The sequence below is a fragment of the Choristoneura fumiferana genome, chromosome 21 (genome assembly GCF_025370935.1).
Source record: "Choristoneura fumiferana chromosome 21, NRCan_CFum_1, whole genome shotgun sequence".
NCBI classification, from domain to species: domain Eukaryota; kingdom Metazoa; phylum Arthropoda; class Insecta; order Lepidoptera; family Tortricidae; genus Choristoneura; species Choristoneura fumiferana.
Window position 1 is genome coordinate 2,400,878 of NC_133492.1, and position 22,414 is coordinate 2,423,291.

Consider the following 22,414-nt stretch of genomic DNA (forward strand, 5'->3'; position numbering starts at 1 on the left):
GGGCGCGGGCCCGCGCACGACCCGCGCCCGCGCCCGCGTTCTGTGTGAAGGCGTCCATATACCGCCATGCAAATACGCCCGTCGCGGGCCCGCGCACGACCCGCGCCCGCTCTCTGTGTGTGTTGCCCTTAAGATGCCCAAGCCAAGCGGATCCCTATCGTGTCAGTATATCACGATAAACTTTTTCACGAAAACTTTTTGATCATTAATTATTTCAATTAGCGTTATTATAAACGCGATTTAAAATCAGTATTCGGGAACCCTAAAATCAAGTTCTAATTTTTCGGAAATTGAAAGAAAAAGTTGCAATAAGTAACAATACATATATTTTGGTATTATTCGGTAATTTCGTTACGTCTAAGTTTTGCCGCAATAAAGTAAGCAAAGAATAATCAAAACAAAGAAAGCTTATTTCGTTTCGTTATGTCCAAAACCACTAGTAAGTAGGTACCCACTGGTAAAGTAGGTTAAAGTACTTACGTAAGCTTGTAATTGCATTATATACCTACCTACGTTCTCTTTACGTTCATAGTAAAATACCTAAACATTTGACATCTACTTTTTACTAGTTGCCATCTCGCTCGCTCATACTGGGAATTATTGTTCAAGGAATGCGCGCGTCGACTAGTCTCGCTACACCCAGACATAAGGCGCAAATTTGATTTCATTTAGTAAATCGTGCACCTTCCTGCAACGTCTTAGAGCTCATTTTCTCCGAGCACGAAAATAAGTGCCGACTTATCAACGAACAGACGGTGTAGCGAGACTATCTGCGGTGACTACTTTGTAAAAGTATATTCATAAATTTTATTATTACTGAACCGAATAGCTCGAAGCTTTTATGTGCATTTCTGTAACTTTACGTAATCTAATAATTATGTTGTAATTTTTTAAAATATTTCTATTTAGTGTTTAATGAGTTTCAGCTTAATTTAGTTCAAAATTAGATTCTTAAATTAAGGAATTAAATGCAAAGACCTTGAGAACCTAGTCTCGTGGGGAGTGCGGATACGTCATCGACAGGAAGTTTTGCAGTTATGTATAACCGCTAGCAGGCCTCTGATTGGCCGATGAAGCCTTGTCGGCGGCCATTTTGTTCGCTTCTGAGTCACCAAAAGGTGAAAAATGTAGGGAATTATTACGCACTCCCCACGAGACTTCACAACGGTATTGGGCATTTCCCTCGTGAACACAAAATTTGGGTTTCATGTTCCCTACCTACCACAGCGTGGATGAATTATTATTACTTTTTCTTAGAAATACAATAAAAAAAACTAGTTTTTAAATATTTATATCGATCCGTCAGTGTCGGAACAAGTGGTTTTTCTTTAATTACATACTTCAAGTTCCTAGAAACTGTTTTCCAGCACCAGTTCTGACGGCTCGTGGTTGCAGCACGGCGGACGGACTCGGCCACCAAAAATTAAAAAGTGGTGTGAAGTGTACGTGCAAGGGATTAGTATTACCGATAAATACATGTGTTTTACCTAACTGTCAAAATAATAGTGAAGTGATCAGTGTTCATTGCGGATTGTTTACGTAGATGTTGACTGAGAATTGTCAACGCGGTGCGGCAGGATGTAGCCCGAAACATAGGCGGGCTTGAAGGAAGGACCTCGAGTGTTTCTGTATAATTTGGCATCGGCTGTGCTTTAAAAATGTCGGAGACTACGATGGTCAAGGTGAAGACGGAGCGGCCGGATGAGGCGGAGATCGTGGAGCTCGCCGCCAAGATGGTCGAGGCCAATAAGGCGAAGGCGCTGGCGGCGTCTGCGGCCGCGGCGCGGCCCGGGCCCGTTGGGCTGGGCGGCGTGCCGACCGGCCCCGGTGGGCAGATGGGCATCCTCAACTTCCTGACGCGCAAGACCGGAGCCGGAGCCCCGGTCGACACGCGCCCGCCCGTCGACCCCGAGAAAAAGACTCCCGCCCCCGACGAGGCTAGCTGGAAAGGCCACTTCGGCTGGGACATGTTGGGCAAATGCCACATTCCATACATCTACCGTTCCGGAGAAAAATACGTGGCCGTGAGGATGGTCGAAATCAAACTTTTAAACAAGTACCTGAACTACCTTCACGCCGACATCTATTCTTGTACGTGTATAAGGAGCTACTACATTACTGAGATCGAAGCGAGGCTGCTGAATGAGATCAACAGCAGGCATTGTGATGGCCAGTTTGGTAGAGATCCTTTTACACAGAAGGACTTAGTAGTACGGTTGCTAGACGCTTATGAATTCTATAACTTCTTAGATGTATGTTACAATAAGTTATTAAGAGGTACAACTAATAGTAAAGACAAGTGTGGTTTCATTAGAATAAATAAAGAGTCAGTGGTACCTTACACAGTGCGCGATGGACAAAAGTTTGTGCCCTTGTTCTATTTTGAGGGTGAAACGGACAATCTTAAATTAAAGGCAGATCAGTTGAAGGGTTGGGACTTGTCATACCTGAAATTCTGCTGCAAAGTGCAAGGGATAAGGAACGAGTTGTTTGCAAGTGAGACATGCTCGGTGATCAGTTTGTCGGACATTAAAAGTTATTTCCCCCCGGGCACCGAGTTTGAGGAATACTGGCCTAACAAAGTTGTTGACTCGCAGCTCCTCATTTCAGCAAAAGGTAAGAATAAACTCATTATTAAAATGTTAAAAAAAATCCAAAAAGCTACAAAGACAAAAGTTAATGACTACTTATTGTTTATATTTCCCATTGGATTCATTCCCTTAACCTTGATGGAATTAGAATTTCTATAGAAAAGAAACTAATAGAATAGAATATTGTTACTCTTCATTATTGCTTCTCATAAACCAATTAGGTTGAATGGAATTTATTGTTATTGTGTACAAATCATTCCTTAGCACAGCATAGGGAATATGCAAGCATTTTTTTTATTTGTTTAAATAATATCTTTATTATTTTGCTGACTGCAGCTAACAATACATTATTATGTTTTTAAAAAAGCATATTTTGATTTGATATTAATAAATAGATATTAGTTCCCACTAGCCCAGCGCAGATTGGGAACTTCACAAACACCATTGAATTGCTTTACAGGTTTGTGCAGCTTTCCTCACAATGTTTTCCTTTACCTTAAATTACATGGTCAATTTAAAAAAAACCTGTCCCCAGCAGTGGGACTCATATAGGATGGGCTGATGATAATGATATATAATAGTAGTAAATAATAGTCATATACTATTAAATTAAGTTTTTGAGATAATATAATCCATCGACCAGTGTGATTACAGTAGACTTGTTAATTCAAACCTGCGATAATTTGAACCTTTCTATAATTCGAAGTTGTCACGAGTTACCTAAAACATCTCTTCATATGGCGGCCAACACTGGCCCGTGAAGGGATTCAATCCACCCTGCCGACGTTCCTTCGAAGTGAATAGTACCTACCTATATGGCCCGCAATCATAATATAATATCATTATTTTATTTTATAGGGAACTTTAAATTATCGAAATAGAAAATTAGAGCTGATTTTGATGCAATCATTTCCAAAAATAAATATTTTGACTGCTGAATCTATTAATTATTCTTTGATTATATATGTATAAAAAATATATATTTCAATGTAAAAAATAGTAAACATAAAAGAAAAAGTTCCTAGTGTAAACAAAGTTTATTATGAATTTATGAATGGTATAAAACAAACTTTACATTTTGTTGGCAAAATTTTGTTATTAAAAGGAAATGCTATATTATCAATTTTAATTCCCTAACATCATATCATAACATATCTCTTGCAGTTTCAGTTGATTTTGTTTTGAGGGAAACTGTCATACCTATTTTTTTACATAGTTAATTTTTTTTTAGGTTTGTGTCATTCCTTTTTCAACTTATTATTTCTTGTTCTATTTCATATTTTTACTTTAGGCTTATTGATAAAATATTTATTGAACAACACATTATTGACAATGGGAAATTGGGCATACATGTACATGGGAACAAGTAATGTGATCAGTAGAAATTGATAAAATACAAATTTATTTATCAGTTTACATACTATAAATTCGAAATTATGACTGCAACTAGCGAAGTTCGCATCCGCGGCAATAAAACCGCATTTTTCGTATGTGGTAGCAGTTCATAGGTACCTACCATGTTTTTGTTCTACTGCAACAGTGCGGTTGGTAGCGAGTTGAGTAGTGACCGTCGGCTAGGCTACAAGACCAGAGAAGAGTGTTGCGTCACAGCTAGTGGTTACTTTACATGTTAGGGGATCCTTAAATCAATGTAATCAATCAGTTCAATTCAACATGGTATATAATTCTGGATTCAGACGGTTGCGTCTGCACCTAGGCTGCGTTTTAAGTTTCATGAACAAATAGAAACGCTACATTTTCGCTCCGCTCAGCTGTATCCTGCAGAGTGGTGCTGTTCAAAAATTTTCTGTTTTGTTTTCCATTTATTTTATTTTTGTTTTTCATTTGTTTTCCATTTCTTTGTGCTAATCTGTTCATACCTTCGTATTATCTGTGGAAACCTTTAATTGGCTTTATTGTTACATGTTTTGTAATCCACCTGTATTAGTTCATTTAAGCTGTTGGTTTTCTGAATAAAATAAAATAAATAAATAAAACAGTTAAATGAAGCGTTCCTATTGGTTTATTAAAAACACATTTCTCGCAACACATCCTCACATGTCTGTGGTGGAAACACAGCCTAATTTAACCCTTTTTCAGGCATAGTGCATATGGCAACCACATAAATAACCTGCACAAATATTGACCCTACTGAATTTACAATATGGTATAAAATCAATTGAAGTTGTTTAAAATATTATTCGTTTTTAAATTAATCCCTCATAGGTAAACTATAAAAAAATATTATTTTGTAGTAGAGTAGCGCACCTATTAAATTTAACCTCCTGGGGCCTGGAAAAGAGCTAAAATTTAAAAACTAACAATATTTTACTATGGATTTAATTTGCGATGAAAATATTATTATTATTTTAAACCACTTTAATGACTGTTTTCACAGAAGCCAAATTTCGCTAGATGGCGTTAGTATCGTGAGGTCCGTTTGACTTTTGTTCGTGATTGTTTATAGTACATTGTGTCTTAAGGGCGGTAAACAAGGAATTACGAACGAGAGCGACTTCGGGCTTTAATGAGTCGATGTTCGTAATTCTAGTACCGCCCGTGCGACATACAATGTTTTTCATCACATTTGCGAGTAAAATCGTATATTTGTAAAAGAAAAATTTATGTTTTTTCAAAAAATGCCGATACCGTTGACTACGCTCTTGGCAGCGCCAGCCTCCACGCTGCCCTACCCCAGCCTGACCATGCGCCCCACGTGCGCGCGCCGCGCTCCTGCACGCCATGCAGTATCACACTCATTTACCGACCTTGGGCTTCATGACATGAAAATTAGTACGGGCAATGACTCATTTACCGACCACGGGTTTCATGACAAGCACATTAAGGTCGAGGGTTTTATTTGGGGGGTTGCAACCAAGGTAGCCTGCATATTACGACACTGTTTACGAGCAAGTGTGATGAAAAATAACTAAATGCTACGCCGACACTGGCAAAATACGTCTTGCTATCACGGCAAGAGTGAAAGCCATAAAAAAAATAATACTAAACGAGCCAATCGCAAGCAAACGTCAAACGGACCTCACGATACTAACGCCATCTAGCGATATTTTGCCTCTGTGAAAACCCTAATTGATTTTATACCATATTGTAAGTTTAGCAAGGTTAATATTTGTTTACATTTTTATTTTATACAAGCACTACGCCTGGAAAAGGGTTAAAAATTGGGTTACGTTGGCACACTATAGTTTGGAACCCGGAAGTAGGTAGCTGGCAACAAAAAAGCTTGTACAAATGATTTTTTTAGCAAAAATATTTATTAATTTGTATTAAATCGCGCCTTGTGAGTGACAAGCCTAACGTTGACCCCAAAATAATTGAGAACAAGGCTAAAAGGAAAAAGAAGGTCACTGGACTTTGTTAAGGCTCAGATTCTTCTCTTTAACGTAGTCGTGTGAGATTTTCCAGTTAAGGCTGTATAGTGAATGACATAATGTTATTTACTAAAATCATTTGTATCATACAGATCATTCACTGGTATTACAATATCTAGGTATACTGTAGCAGTTGACTGTACTGTACTACACTACACGCTCTTATTTTTTTCATATTCCCGATTACATTGAGCGGATCAAAGCAAGTCCATGCTAAATACTTGTGCACGCTAGGGTTTCTGATTAGATTTCCAGGCCCCGAAAATTTAGATACGCTACCACAAAATTAATCACAGTTTTATATTGTTTACCTGTGAGCTGCGAGGGATTAATTTAAAAACGAATGATATTTTTAACGACTTCAATTGATTTTGTGCGGTTTGTAAGTTTAGCAAGGTCGAATATTTGTGTACATTTATGTGGGCACTGGAAAAGGGTTAAAAAAGGGAATTTGGTTCGATGTTAAATCTTATCTTTAGCCACACTAATCTTTACCAGTTGATATTATAAACGCGAAAGTATACCTGTCTGCCTATTATCTCTTAACGCATAAACCCAACAGGATAATTTTATCCCGGAAAATTGGAAAGTTCTCGCGGGATAACGATAAACTAATTTTTCGCAGTCGGAATGGCGGCCAAAAAGTAGTTTCAGATTATATTCGATATAATAATATTTCGTTCGATATAATTAATTATGTAATTAATTAGATTAAGACGATCTACATCATCATCCGGGCTAGACCTTATCCCATCTACTTGGGGTCGGCCTTCCTTGTCCGCAATATCCACTTCGCACGGTCATGTGCCGTGCTCGCGTCCAGTTTTGCTTCTTTGAGGTCTTTCTCGACCGTCGTCAGCCAAGTGGAGGGTGGTCTTCCACGTCCTCGCTTCGTCACTGGCAAATTTAGGGGATTTTAAGCTTAACGATGTGGTCTTCCGGCCGTCTCTGAACGTGACCATACCATCTGAGGCGTTTCTCCTTGACCTTCTCTATTATTGGAGCAACCCTGAAACTGCCCCTCACGTACTCGTTCCGAACTTTATCCATCAGTGTAACACCCCCCGACCAGCGCAGCATCCGCATTTCTGCAGTGTGTAGTTTGTTGAGGTGTTGTTTGTTGGTCGCCCAACATTTCGTACCGTACAACACTGCAGGTCGTATGGCTGTTTTGTACATTTTGCCTTTGACGGTAATTGGCATTTTTTTGTCGCACATGACACCTGTGAGTTGTCGCCACTTCAGCCAGCCAGTCGTAGTTCTGTGCGTGACGTCACTATCAATTTTGCCATCATTGCTGATTATTGAGCCTAGATATTTGAACTGAGTCACCGTAGGCACTGGTGTTGTTAGATTAAGACGATCTACATACCGTAATAAATATATCTAATGTAAAACTTTCTACTGAACTATTTGACTTGCCAGCAGCAGTTAAGTGGTTAATACCTGGGGCACAAAACACAGATAGTTCAGAATTCCATGTCCATACAAGTGCGCCCGAGCAACTCACACATAGACACTGCTCATGGACACGATATCTCGGACCGGTTGGGACCATTGCGAGCGCGAGTGCCATCCGCTTGAGACACGCGTCTGTGAACTTTTTGTGCAATAATGGAGCAACAAAAAAAAGTTATTATAACTGTTCAGTGGACGGTTGTTTAAATTAAATAATCGTGAATTTCGCCAAGAATGAAATCGTCGCAAGATATTTTCTGTGACAAATTTATAATATAACAATGACATTAAAATTAAAATATTTTGGTCATTAATTTATATTTCCAGTCTTCCCGTTTCATTCTCAACAATAAATCAAACAACTAGATACGAGCTAATAGCTAAAGCTATAGTTGACAACCTTAGAGCGACCGCCGAGCGTAGGTATGAAAAGTGAAGTACATACAGGAGATTGACTTCTGATGAACACTATCTGTGTTTTGTGCCTAGGGGTTAAAACCGAATGCCGGACACGTGACATCTTTAAACGAATGAGTGAATGAGATTATGTGCGGGTCTCGGGTAGGTTCGGTTCGGATGAAGTACACAATAACATAAGTAATAATTCTAAGTAATATATTACTTATTGAAGTAATTTTCTTTCCTCAGTATACGATCAGGGCTAGACAAAGCGCGACCTGTGGCTTATATTATATATAACATTACGTGACGTGTTTTTTTTATCTTCCAGATACCAACATTTTCCTTTTGTTAAATTCATTTGGAAAAAAAAATCTGCTGTACCACTACCATAAGTTTACAGTGACCGTACTTGATAGCGACGGCGTAAATTATTTGTAGAGGCGCTGTACAATTCTCCATACAACTAATTTACGCCGTCGCTATCGAGTACGGTCACTGTAAACTCATGGTAGTGGTACAGGTCATCAGTGCCCTTAGTCTAAGTTTTCGGTTACAAAATACATCTCGATCTCGTTCGCGTTAAAATCTCAATTTGTATGGAAACACGAACAGCGCCTCTAGCGGAACGTTTGCGATGTTCCTGTTTCCATACAAATTGAGATTTTAACGCGAACGCGATCGAGACGTATTTTGTAACCGAAAACTTACACTAAAGGTACAGTCTACTCGTTTTTAGTACTTTGTAATGGACCGGGCTCGCATCCGGTGTGGTAGCCCTGAGCCCTGTATTTACAATATAGATAGAGACTTTCCTGGAAAAGTAAGATTTATGGTGGCCCTATTTGATACGTACCTAACTTTGTTAGGTGCCCAGACCTCGCGGCTACAAATAAACCCAAGGTCTTTAAAAGTAAAGTCCTTGACCACAATTTTACATACGTCAGCTAAATTGTCTTCGAGACTACCCTTTATGCTAATATAGTTTTTTGTTGTCTTTATGTCAGTTCAGTAGCGGAAAGTTGAATTCGTTGTAGCTACTTCTGGCGATTGTAAAGGACAGACTACACGAGTTTGCATAGCCTTTTAAATATCCTTTTGTTAAAAATGCAAAACAGTTTTGTATGATTTTTTTTAAACGAAAATAATTTCGGGTTGCCGGACAGAATACTACCTGGACCACTGGGAAATTACTGACACCTCTGGCGTTGAAGTTACTTGAGATAATTTACAAAATGTAAATGAAATAAAATTACAACACAAGCTACGGAAATAAATTGCATGTAACAAGTCGTATGAAAGGTATTTTTACCTGTTAATTATAATTTAAGCGCGTATCAAAATAAAACGTATAATATGAAAACTTTATTAAATGAACGCTTGGAAGTCAATAACAACCCCGTGTACCACCGCGTAACAGACACGGTGGTATTTACAAATATAAATTGATGACGAGTCATACCTTAACTGATATATTTCGGGACTTAATCACGACTTCTATTATATTTGTAATAGTAAGTAGTAGTATATGAGCCCTAGGAGCAAAAAATTAAAAGACAGGTTCTGCTACTCACATGGAACCACTTTAGTTCTGCAACTCTCAAAAATTAAGTACCTTTTGCAAAATTTTGCTGTATTTGCTCGTAAATTGTGTCATAAAACCTCGCCAGTACCAATTTCGTGTGACGTCATATGCTTATGTCAAAAATCGGCCAAGTGCGTGTGGTCACGCGCACCGGTTCCGTTCCGTACTAATATGCGGCAAATATTTAATATTAAGTTTAGACGAGAAAAAAATAGGCCCACTTTACATGAATGAGGAGGAACCCCATTTTTTATATTTATCACTTTCCGCGCAGTTAATCTATATATGCACCTAGTGTTTAAGTGCCCAGCGTCATATAACACTATATACACCTAGCAATAATGTTCTCTAAGCTCAACCGTGGACAGACGGACAAAGGGACAGACATGGTGAAACTATAAAGGTTCCTTGTAGGACTAAGGGACCCTTAATTTGATATTTACAGTTAATATTAATCCGACATTGACAGTAATACGATACCATTAATACCTATAAACTGGGCACATAAAGTGCCCAAAACATTGCATGCATAGTTCTTCAGCGTTCAAAAATACTTTGAGTTCCATGTTGTTATTTCCTATAAGTATTTTTGATAAACTTCTTGGGCACAGGACGATGTGATGCGGGTTAGTTTGCACATGTACCTACTTAAACCAAGGATACTATAAATTCTTCTTCAAAATTCTAATTGGGACCGACAACAGACCTCCCTCGTTTGACTAAGAAAAGGCTCTCGTGAATAAGAAAAAAATGCGAAGGGAAACTGTAACCAATGAAAGTCTCCCACACATTGGATTACTCGCCGGGTCTCTCTGGTTACCCTAACATAATTGTTTATCTCAAGAAGTTTGTCGAATCCTTTGAAAAATGTTTTAGGTAGTAACAAAAATTTCTCTAATAATCCCGTAGTAGTGACAGTTCTGTTCTGATCGTTCAAATTGCCATAGGGTCGATATCAGGCGGCGGGCAATGGACACGAGCGCCGCCGGCGCCGCCACCGGGCGTGGCCGTCGGGTCCGGGGTCAGCCTGGGGGCCGTGGGAGGCGCGTCGACGCGCGGCCGGCGGCCCAACGCGCAGCGGCACTCGCCCGCGTCCGGCATGCAGATGCCGCACTCGGGCATCTCCGCGGCCGCCGTGCAGGCGCTGGCCAGCGGCTGGAGCCTGCCCGGCACGCTCACGCAGGCCCAGACGCAGCAGGTGCTGAGGCTCGCTCAGGTTGGTATCACATCATCATCAGCCGGAACACACCACCGGTGAACAACGGCCTCCCCCTTACAACTACACAATGAACGACAAATTGCTACTTGCCTCCACCGGTTGACCGCATCTCGCGCGATGTCGTCAGTCCACTTGGTGGGAGGAGGACTGCCAACGCTTCATCTTCGGGTTCGTGGTCGCCACTCGAGGACTTTTCTCCCCTAACGGTTATCTGTGTTTCGAGCGATGTGGCCCGCCCATTGCCACTTCAACTTGCATATTTTTCCAGCTGTGTCGGTGACTGTTCTCCCGATCTCACGAGCGCCCATTTCCAACCTGCGGCCGTATTGCGCTGGCGTTCGCGGTCGCATTCGCTATCTCTTTCCACCCTCATCCTGACAGAGAAGTTGTGAAATCGATCGTGATTCCGATTCCGAGTGCAATAGATATTAAGGCCTCTTAGGGCATATTGTCCAAAGGGAGCATTACAATGTTGGTGACTGCGATCGGCGACTGCGAACCTACTCTGCTCAGTATGAACACAACCGTCATCTATAAAAATGTGGGAAGAGTAAAAGTAAACTGGTCAGATTTGCGCCATTACGGTTTATCTGTCGCTGTTGCCGGTCGTCGGCTGCCAACATCAGAACACACTAGGAGTCAACCATAAAGCCCAGTTTACACCTGCAAGAAAAATTACGTTGCGGTTACGAACTTATTGGCCTTACGATCTCGCAATGTAATGCAATTTGCACGATTTTTGTTGCAATTCAAAACTGGCTGGACTTGACGGTCGTATTAGTATCAGTTATAGATCTATTATTCTATGTTTAGTAATCTATCTAGTGTTCGTTCTATAAACTACATCCTTTTACTTTAGCTCCTCTGCTACCAAATGCGGTACCGGTAGTGGTGATGCAACTAAATAAGATGCAGTTCATCGATATGGACCTCTATAGTCTATATAGTAACACTTGAAGCAATCAGTTGATATGTTCGTTTTGTTTGTCCCAGGCGCAAGTGGCGGCACAAGCGCAGGCCGCGGCGCGGTACAACAACGCGGCGATCGCGGCCGCGGCGGCAGCCATGCCGCAGCACCGGTCGCAGCACCAGCAGCGTAACGTTCAGGTGAGCACATATAAACCTGCTTATTCGCAGTAGTTCCTTTGGCACTACAAAAAAGAAGACTTATTAGTATGAAACGAAAGGAAAAGGAACTCCGTAAAGGTTTCGCTGAACGGTTCGCGTAAATGTCGAACCCGCTTTATAAGAGGAATATAAATGTTTGCTGAGTAGGGACACATTGCACAGTGCTTATAGACAGCACGGCACGGAAATAGAACCTATAATTATATTTCCCTCTCGCTTGTTTGAGAAAAATATGAGCAAGAGAGTAATATGTTTTTGTATTCTACTTTCGTGTAGTTTACTATACCTGGCAGCAAACGCAGTGAACAGATAACACACGCTGGCCGCGCTGCTTTCCGCTGGCGTTGAATGCGCTTTCGGCCGCTGCGGGTTTTCCAACAGCCAGTGCGTGGTGGTGCGGCGTGAAGGGGCACGGCAAATGTTAAATAATTATCTGGGCTACAAGAGTGTTGCGCCGCGCTTCTCTATTGCAGTTGGACCTTAATAGAAGTAAAATTTGGCAGCGTCGTGCCGCTATACTGCAATTAGATCTTATCATCTCGTGTAGCAGAGCTTTTGGAAAAGGGTAGCTCGTATCTCGGAAACTTAAAGCACTACTTCTGTGTAGATCGTTATCTCGGGTACTATCAAATCTCTGATGTGTTCCATGGGTTGACCGACTTAACTTGCGAAAACCCCTGTTTTGCTACGATCCATGGTCAGTGAACTAAGCAAGGCGTCACGTCATCAGGCATTCATTTACTGATGACCTACTTTAGTCATTTTATAAAACTTTGAAGTTGTGATTAATGAAAAATCCCAGTGGCGTCAAACAGAAAAGGGAAAACACTATTTTCTTTTGTCTATTCACAGAGATGGACTATTATTATGTTTTATTATGTTTTTTTCTTTTACGGAACAGTTGTATACACTAGATATTTTTATTGTAATAGCCATGATATAAAACGATAATAGAATGACAAAATAACAAAGAAATGTGGTTGCAGCTTTTGCCAAGAAACGCCATTTCAGATTAATAAGCCAGTTTCTTTATAGACCTGCGGTGTTGCGTTGTTAGACATGTTTAATAAAGTGAAAAAGTATAGTGAACTCGTAACTATTTATTTATTATTGGAATAAATATTCATGTCATCAAAGATTTCTTTTATTATTATTTTTTCGTTTGCCCCACTTGATCCATAGTTGCATTATTTAATATTAGTTTTATTGCGAAAAGTATAGCAGTATTAAAAAAAAACTTGGCAAGGAAATATTAAGATAAAGGGGGAGACCATTTTATAGAATTGTCAACTTATTTACCTTTTTATTTATTGGCAAAACAATCCTTTTTATTGTCCCTGTTGTTTACTTTGTCCGCGTCCAGGCACCTCACTTAACTAGTGCCACGTAAAAATATGTTTGTTTTTATGATTTATTCCAGTTTCCGAACAGTGCCATAACAATGGCGATGGGCCAGCAACCGCCGCCGCCTCTCGTGAGGAGCACGGCCAACACGTCTACTATGAAGTGAGCATTTTTCACTATTTTGTAGCGCTATCACTTTTTGAGAACAGCCTGTATGTTTCTTATACCAAAAGATTTGATAAAAAAACAAGGTAAATAACAAAAAAGTTCATTATGTGGTGCCTCGTATAGACGAGGAATCAATCAACAACAAAAAAAAATGTTTTTAAAATAATGACTTTTTTTTTCGTTCATTTAATGATCTAAATAAGTATTTATTTCATCAGAATCACTATTTGCTATCTACACATTAATTAGTATTACGTACGAGTAAAGCAATAAACATAATGTGACGTAAATAACTTTTAAATTTCATCACTATTGACCTTCGTTAAAATGGTAACTGATCAAAATGAAACTTAGCTTTTGTATCTATTCAATTGAATCAATCGACAAATCATTGTATCAATGAATTCCATTGAGGGTTACTAATATTACGGGGTTCTTTACTGATTTTATGGGAGTCAAAAGTCCTGGAAAAGACTACTACCACAGTAAATTTATGTGAGATTATTAATATTTAATATTGTATGCATTTTTCTTCTATACTTATAATAAAGAGGTAAATTTTGTATTTGTTTGCAAGCAGTAAGTTCTGAAACTATTGAACTGATCATGAGAGGTACCTTTATAGGAATACACAAGGAGTAAGGTCTTATTTCTTGTGAATTTTACGAAATCTCAAATGAGCAGGTAATGCTTTTAGGAGGGCGAGCGTAAACTATTCAATAATGTCCTATTTATTCTAAAGATCTTAATTAAGAAGTTCCTAACACGCTGTTCTTGAAAATACTTACCAATCGCCATTGTATTGACACTGTAAAGATGACCCTTAAAAGTACATAGATACAGTTATCTGTTTGTTTGTTAACATGTTTTTTCTGTTACTAACGAATTCAGGTTTTTTCTAGAATTTTTATATAATTACGTTTTTTATTTAGATCAACGAATAGTACCCACTTGGCATTGCTCATTGTTCATAAATTGTTTAAAACCATCATGTTGTTAGTATCTATTTATACATAAAGATAAGATACCTTATCAATTCAACTACGGAAACTGCCTCCAAAAATCAATTTAAAAACAGCACTTATTTGCTCAGAATATATTTTTTGGCTTGTCAATTTTTTAATTTACATAAAATGATTTTAGATACACACACAACAGGGTTTATTTAAAGAGTATTGAGGTCGTCCTTTTTTTGTTCCCTGAATGAACCCTTATTAACTGCTTTAGTTCAATACTTATGGATTAGAATTAAAAATCAATCTCTCTCAACGAGGGGTCGTTGCTCAGCCAGGCTTTCAATGATAAAAGTTTATGAAACAAGAAGGTGGCTAGCGAACCAAACTGTATACGTATCTTCCCAAGTTTCCAAACAAATGGTGTGTACGTTTTAGTACACCAATGTGTGCGCGTGATAGGTTGAGCGTACACAAGACTTCTAGACTACACCCTGCGCTACGCCGCTATACTCCTCAGTTTGCCCTCTCCGCAACTTTTCTCTCTCTCTCTCGCCGTTTTCCATGCCACTCGTCTCGTGTGTTTGACGCAGGCATACTTCTTATTTATGAAAGATGTTGGCAATGTGGACCGGTGGACCAAAAATTATTTGCATCGTGGAGGAAAGATCACAATAGAGAGATCTCTCTCCAGTTGAGAAACTTAGATAGCGTGATGCAGGATGTAGCAGTTTCTTCATCTAATAACTAGATGGCACTAGGAGTCAGTACAGCATGTTTCACCAGTCTGTACCCAACCCACCATATATTCTTCGTCTAATAAATGCCAGTGTACATAAGTTAATCGTGTGTACAATGAGTTTGTTTTCCCGCAGTGTACCGCCGCAAGTGACCGCGTCGATGAATGGCCACTCAACCTCTCACGCCGTGGACAATCGCAAGCGGCTTACCCCGATACCCGACATCAATATTACTGGCAACCATACGCCGTATAAGGTAAGTTCCAATTTACTGCGGTAACTTCTTTTTACATTTTTCATTTTAAGTGAACTTGGCAAGAAACTTTTAGTGCGGATGTCGACAAAATGATTTGAGTTTTCTTCCTCGTTGCAGTCTCCGCCTGACAGAAAAAAAAACAGAGATGATGATCGATCCCGAGCTTATGCGGCCGTTGCATTGGGTCATTTCAATACAGTTTTCGGCCGCCAGAATTGTGTTGTACGTACAGTGTAAATATGATTTCCCAGTACAAAACCGAGTGCTGCCAAATGATGCAACCTTTCAAATGTTGTTTTCCTGTTTACCTACAGGCTAGTCTTTATTGCCGTAAGGACAGGACACAGGGTATTGATTCATGCAAATGATTATCCTTCTTCAGCTTACTCAACTATGTACTCTGTACTGTGGGTATGTAAGCTAGATCTTACTATGTATAGCAGGAACTCGTATGTTACAATACAACCCCTCCGTTATGAAACTTATGAAGCAACGCAAAATAACCAAAAGTTCGCTCCTTGATTCATTGAACATGAGACCGATTATCGGCACTTTACCCTACCTACACCTGCGCCCGGGGTTAAACATTAAATCGTTAAAATTGTGTTAGGCTTTATAGGTCTATAAATTAAGTTATACTTTGATTTTACAATACGCTAACGCAATCTGAACTCAACCAAATTTCATCATCAGTTACACAACAGAGATATTTGACTTTTGCAAATGCACCTCCGCAAAGTAACGCCTGATTCAATTAATTAGTTCTGTAATTTTTAAAAAACTCGTTAAGTAGGCTCGCGTTTCAACCAGAGATGTGCGAGGAGAATGTGTTTTTCATGAACCAATAGAAAAGCTCCATTTACCCATCTTCGCTCCGCTCAGCTGTTTCCACCAGAGATGTGCTGAGCGAGGATAGGTAAACGAAGCGTTTCTATTGGTTCATGAAAAACACATTCCTCGCAAGACATCCTCACACATCTTTGGCGGAAACGCATCCTTAGTGTCTTCTTCAACCTCGACATTCGATAGTATCGATATCGATGGAGCTATATTTTCAATAAAAGTGTTGATCGATTATTAACTCTGGTCCGCTCAAACCCGCTAATTGTAACCTTGTGTCGCAGGTACAAAAAGCCCTGGTGGAGAACACGATGGTGCCGTGCATCAACGCGAAGCCCTACCAGTACACGGAGCTGCTGATGACGCTGCCGGACCTGGCCAGCCACTTCTTCCCGCGCGTGGCGCTCGCCACCTGCCGCGCCATGCTCGACGCGCTCGGCCTCACGCTCTACCGGCCCAACTCGTGAGTACAGACCCTGCCTGCCCCTTGCCCCCTGCCCTTTCCTCGCCTCGGAGTTAAGGACGTGCAGTTGGTGAGAGTCCGGCGCCGTGCCATCCTCGACGCGCTCGGCCTCACTCTACCGGCTTACCTCGTGAGTACACGTCTCCAACCCGACAAGGACACGGTACGTGTAGACGGTGATAGTATGGCACTGTCCGGGCCTGGGCCATCCCTTCCTAGAATCAGAATCTTTATTTGCATCAAGTAAATAAATAGCAAAGACCTAGTGTCTTTGGCCCAAGGCATTCTGGTTAGATCATTTACCAAATATCGTTTTCCTATTAATTTACTCCAGACGTATTTATTCCTTAAATGATTTTCCTAAATGCTTTTTTTCTCAATATGCTTTTTTACTGAAGTTTATTTTCACAATCGCGTTTTTTCCCAATCAGAATCGACACAGAAACAGTGTCGATGTAGCTCCGCTCATGCGGGGCTCCTACTTTTGTCAAGTTTTGGCCCTTCGGGCCGATGCAAACTTAACATAACCTAAACCTACCTACCTATGTTTCTGTGTCGATTGTGATTGGGAAAAAAACGCTACTGTGAAAATAAGCTAAATTTTTTTTTCTCTGTGTATCTGTTTTCTGTATCGCTTACTAGGTCTGGTGTACAATAAAGAGTCTTTGTATTGTATTGTATTGTAAGCTTCAGTAAAAAAGCATTTAGAAATATGTTAATTAAGAATAGGAAAATATGCGAATGGAAATTTTGCTAGGTACTATGAAATAATGATTTTGGGGGAACGATTTAACCAGCCCTTAAGGCGACTCAAGCCAAAAACTCATGAGTGATGTTCGACAGAAGACGTCCAGCGTCCACTGCTGAACAAAAAAACGTTATTGATTCAAACAAATATTAACATTGACCTAATTCGGCCACAGAACCCAACTGCAAGTGCTCCGCAACTCGGGCAAGTGCAAGTCGGCGGCGGCGGGCGAGAACGGGCTGGCTCTGGTGCAGATCCGCGACGTCATGCAACACATGCCCCAGTTCAAATACATGCTGCGCTCGGGGCTCGCCGCCGACGAGCCGCACGCGCCGCCGCGCCCCGCGCACGCGCCGCCGCCCTCGCACGCCAAGCGCGCCAGGGCTAACTAGACGCACTGCCGACGAAGCCTCACACTGGCAACATCATCATCAGCCGGCAGCCGGCAGCCGGACCGGAATACGTTCATTGCTCAACTAAGGCCTCCCCCTTAGAACGCCACAATGAACTCGCCACTTGCATCCGGCGGCCAGCAACTCTCGCGATCTAGTGGGAGGCCTGACAAAGCTTCGTCTTCCGGTTCGTGGTCGCCACTCGAAGACTTTTATCCCCCAACGGTTATCTGTACTTCGAGCGATGTGACCCGCCCATTGCCACTTCATATAGGACATGGCTTAACACAACCCCTCAAATACTCCTCTCGACACTTGCGCCAGAGCGACGGCCAGGAACGATTGGCTAGAAATGTTAAACGTGCTACGTGACCATGACCGCTCTGACAAAAATATCCGACATAGAAGAGAGGACATAGGGCTCACAAGGATTTCCTTCACGGTTCTGTGTTCTCAAGATCCCGCCAGATGGAAACTATTGACCGTTTCCGCGTGACAAGAATGAATGGTAGAGTCATAGGCTTGGTGACATAGAAAATATTAAATCAATTTTTTTACTAACTGGTGCGCGTTGTCGTTCACACTAGAATAAACAATAGCCGCTATAGACTTGTCTTAATGACGGAACCTTATGAAGGAACTGCTAATTCTCAATATCGTCGCAAAATGAAAAACTAAAAAAAGTCGTCAAAACAACGAAATCTATGAAATAGTAAATTGGAAGTATTTTGACAAGTAACAGGCTGCAGATGCGGGAAAGCACGCGTTTCTATAGTCGAGAGGGTGCTGGTGAATATTATTCTGCTCTATTGACAAAACAAAAAGTGGTCGAGTAGAGTGTCTTAACCGTACGCACAATGCTGCGGCAGTGGTATTACAGTATAAACTAGTATGTGAACTACAAGACTCGTCGTATTTTTATAGTTCGCACGCGGCAAAGTGACAACAGAATTAGTGTTTGTGAGACTTGTGACAAGTGATGGTTGGGGCTTCCTGTGCTGTGCAGTGACGATGCATGTTGCAAACAGTTACTTTCATCAGTTATCAAATAATAGTTAGTTAATATATCATTAGACATTGTCAATTTTCAATAAGTTGTACAAATTGTAATATACTCGTCATATTGTAAATCAGATCTAATAGCGTCTCAATGATACTATTTAATAGAAGACTGAGATTTATTTTTACTTAGTTCATACGACAACTGTATGTTGAATCAGTAGTGATTTGGTTGATTCCAGTATGACAAAATCATTGGTGTTCTGTATGTAAATAATAGTTAGTTTGGAAATTCTGCATTTATGCAGCCTTGTTAATTAGGCAATACATTTAATTAAATTTAAAAATATAGGATACCATTAATATAAAGATATATTAATATATTTATTGTAAAAATGTATTGCTTAAATTTACATAACGCTTACTGCATCACAATTAGACATTAATATAATTCACAGTCACACAGATGTGTCACACAAATTTTTGGACAAGCGAAAATAACACCACAATACAGCATAGAAACTAATATTTATATAAGTTGCTTGTAAACTTGAGTTGTTTGTTAGTGGTGTTATAAAAATTAGATATTTACATAGTTCATTTTCTCTGAGATCAATTAAATTATTTCGGAGTGTCTTCTTGACTATTTATTTAAATTTTAAATCGACCAAGTTTCTGTGCAACTTCTTCTGCGATATTAAAAAGCTAGCTTTAACGTTATACATGCATACTGTAGGCATATTATTGAGATATACTTGTTCATATAAAAATACAAATTTGTTGCAAAATGTATGTTTAATTTATGTTATGTGGTACAAGCAAAGTAACAAGTAAAGATAAATGCATGAAAGCATTTTTATAGCAGCAAATCTGTCAAAAAAAACCTTTACAAAAAATTCTCCAACTATTTCTGAATTCTTCTATTTGATTGAACCCACGAAGTTTCGTTCCTTATCTCGATAGTATATCTATGATGCGTGTTGTTGCTACAGTAGAGTTAAAATTGAATGAATTCGCCACTTCGTCACATTTTTGACTTAAAATGATCGAATATACAAATTTGTAGTTCCTCTTTTATTAGTTTTCTAATCTTTATTGTTGGACTCTACAGTGCAACAAAGATCTTAATGAATTTGGCAAAAATTGGAACTAGTGGCGGTCTTGCAAAACTTTTTTTTACAGTTCACAGTTTTTGTCAGCTTACAGTTGTTACAGTTACAGTTTTTTGTTTGTATTTTGAGATTAAAGCACTAATAACATGCCCTAGTGCCAGTCACCCATATTCATTAACATGTGTGTAGCACTGTACGTAGTATTATTAACGCCATTCGTATCTGGCCAAGGATTAAAGGACAATTGCATATTCTGTGTCTAATTAATCAAGAATAATTCAGCAACTGGTTGATCAAGTATGATTACCCATGTAAATGTTTTTAATGTCTTTTCTTCTTAATTGTGTGTTCGAAATATAAGGCCGCAAAGGCCTACATCTTGGACCAAAAATACAGATGGAAAACCTTTACAGGGAGGGATGTTTAGTCAAGCTAATTCAACCATCTGCTGTAGTGTTCTTGATTAATTTTAACACCTTGAACATCAGTCAGGAATTTAACAAATGTAATCTATTGTCTTAGATTTCCATACAAGAGACAGCTTTACTTGTTTGAGTTGCATGTGACATATACATAAAGTAAATAATATAAAAAGTGGGATTCAATTTGATTGTATGTAAATAAGCCTTTTATACATTTCTGCAATCTGCACAAAGTTGCACTTCTTACTAAAATAATTATAGTACTTGCTTTGCTAACTGTTATTCGGAAATCGTACGTTCTGTCAGTGTTTCTAGCCCTTGTCGCGTTTGATGCAGACCAGACTTACGCTATTGGCGTATAGTTACTATTTATTTAGCGTCAAATGCTAATGGCAGTGCCTAGAAACCATACAGCCAAAGCGCGAAGAGCGCCGAGAGCTGTGTGTTCAAATTACTTGAGTAAATGCGGATATATCATCAAAAGTAATGTGGAACAGATCTTGGTCTTTTAAAGATTCCATTTGGTTGGGTTGGCTTTCCGACATGTCTCCTTGGTTGAAGGTTGTCTATGGTTTCTTGTGTCGTCTTGGCAGTAGTGTAGTGGCACTATGTGTGTCTATGGGTGGCGGTGATCGCTTTCATGTAAACTGCCTTCCCATTTTATCATGTACAAGAAAAAATTGGTATTTGCCACTGGATTACCAACTGTATGTTGATCAGATCAAGGTGACTTTTGTTTGGAGGTTGGGCCGACCAAGTAGGAACCCAACTGACTCGCCATAGAGCAATAAACTAGTTATAAATTTAAGATGTATCCAGAGAGTTGGTTCCTATAGATTTACGTATAGGTAAACCGTTGCGAGGTTTCTATTCACAACTTAATTTATATGACTGTTAGTATTTTTTAGAGTAAAGGGGAGGGGGGATCAGGGTGATATGGCTGCCCTATGTAAAATTCAAGTGTATCAATAAAGAGAAATTTTAATAGCTCAATACGTTTTTTTATTATTAATATGCCCATTACTTGTGTGTAATGTAGTACTATTGAAGTGCAGTCGCCATCAAATATTTCGGCACATCCACTCTATTATTAAAGTATACGAGTTCATGTATCGATGTTTTTGACCACCTTGGATGCTCCGAAATATCTGATTGCGACTGTACTCAAAATTGTGCTATATGGAATTTCATATTTGAGAAGCTCGCGTGGTAAGCACCTTATAGTGTTTATACGGTACAAAAATACATTAGCTTTGTATTACAAAGCTACCGAATGGTAGTACAGCGTTTCATGAAGTCGAAGACGTCAAAAATATGAAAATACTAGCTTATTCCCGCGAACTCGTTTGCGCGGATCTGGGTTATCGTGCGATGGTATGGTCGCTCTACCGGATTATAAGGTATCCTATGTCGATCCTTGGGGTTCAAACTATCTCTATATCAAATTTCATCTAAATCGGTTCAGCGGTTTAGACGTGAAGACTGAAAGAGGTAACAAACAGATTCAAACTTTCACTAAGTATATAATTTTAGTTACCCAGGTAAACAGCTAACATAAATAAAACAAGCCTCCTTCGTGCAAATATCTGCCCCACGCCACGTTCTTTTAGATCTTGTCGCACAGTATTTGGAACCGGCAGAGCTACTACGAAATTCTAAAATCCAAGTTCGTGTCGCACCGTTCGTTCTACTCACTCTTGTATTATAAGTGTCGGCGCCTTAGGCTATATAAAACGTACTATAAAATATATATTCTATTAGTACTATATAATCTATTTTAGTACTATATATAATCTAAGTTCGGCGCAGAATGTGTCGGCGGGACGACGGTACATACGTACGATACGAACTTCGATTTTAGTTGTACAGAAATTCGTAGTAGCTCTGCGGTATTTGCTAAGGTTAGGGAAGGGTATTTGACAGTAATGAAAATGTATATAGAAAATCATAGTAGAAAATGTAGCACACTTGTTAATTGCCTAAAAATTTGGTACGCGATACAAGAATTTAAAACAAAGCAGCAGTGTATTTCAGTTTGCGTTTTTTTTTTTTTTGTATAAAATGTGTAACTTGCGTATAACGAAACTAGTCAATTGTTTTCGATGAATACTTTTCATTGGCTGACAGTTTTGCCGACCAATCAGAGTACCGATCTAGTTATACTTTGCCAACGTAATTGGCCCAAAATGCGGCGCTAGTATGGAA

The 22,414-nt window shown here is 39.6% G+C and overlaps 1 protein-coding gene and 1 pseudogene across 1 annotated transcript; one reads left to right on the forward strand and one right to left on the reverse strand.

The window, feature by feature from the left end:
- Positions 1-906: 906 nt before the first annotated feature.
- On the forward strand, positions 907-21,202 carry LOC141439909 (uncharacterized). The gene is made up of 7 exons (XM_074104365.1): positions 907-2,616; positions 10,373-10,641; positions 11,638-11,751; positions 13,193-13,278; positions 15,113-15,233; positions 16,358-16,536; positions 17,460-21,202. Exons 1-7 carry the CDS (start codon positions 1,659-1,661, stop codon positions 17,674-17,676), a joined length of 1,944 nt encoding a protein of 647 aa, XP_073960466.1. The 5' UTR covers positions 907-1,658; the 3' UTR covers positions 17,677-21,202.
- LOC141439930 (uncharacterized) lies at positions 6,723-7,131 on the reverse strand (annotated as a pseudogene).
- Positions 21,203-22,414: the final 1,212 nt, after the last annotated feature.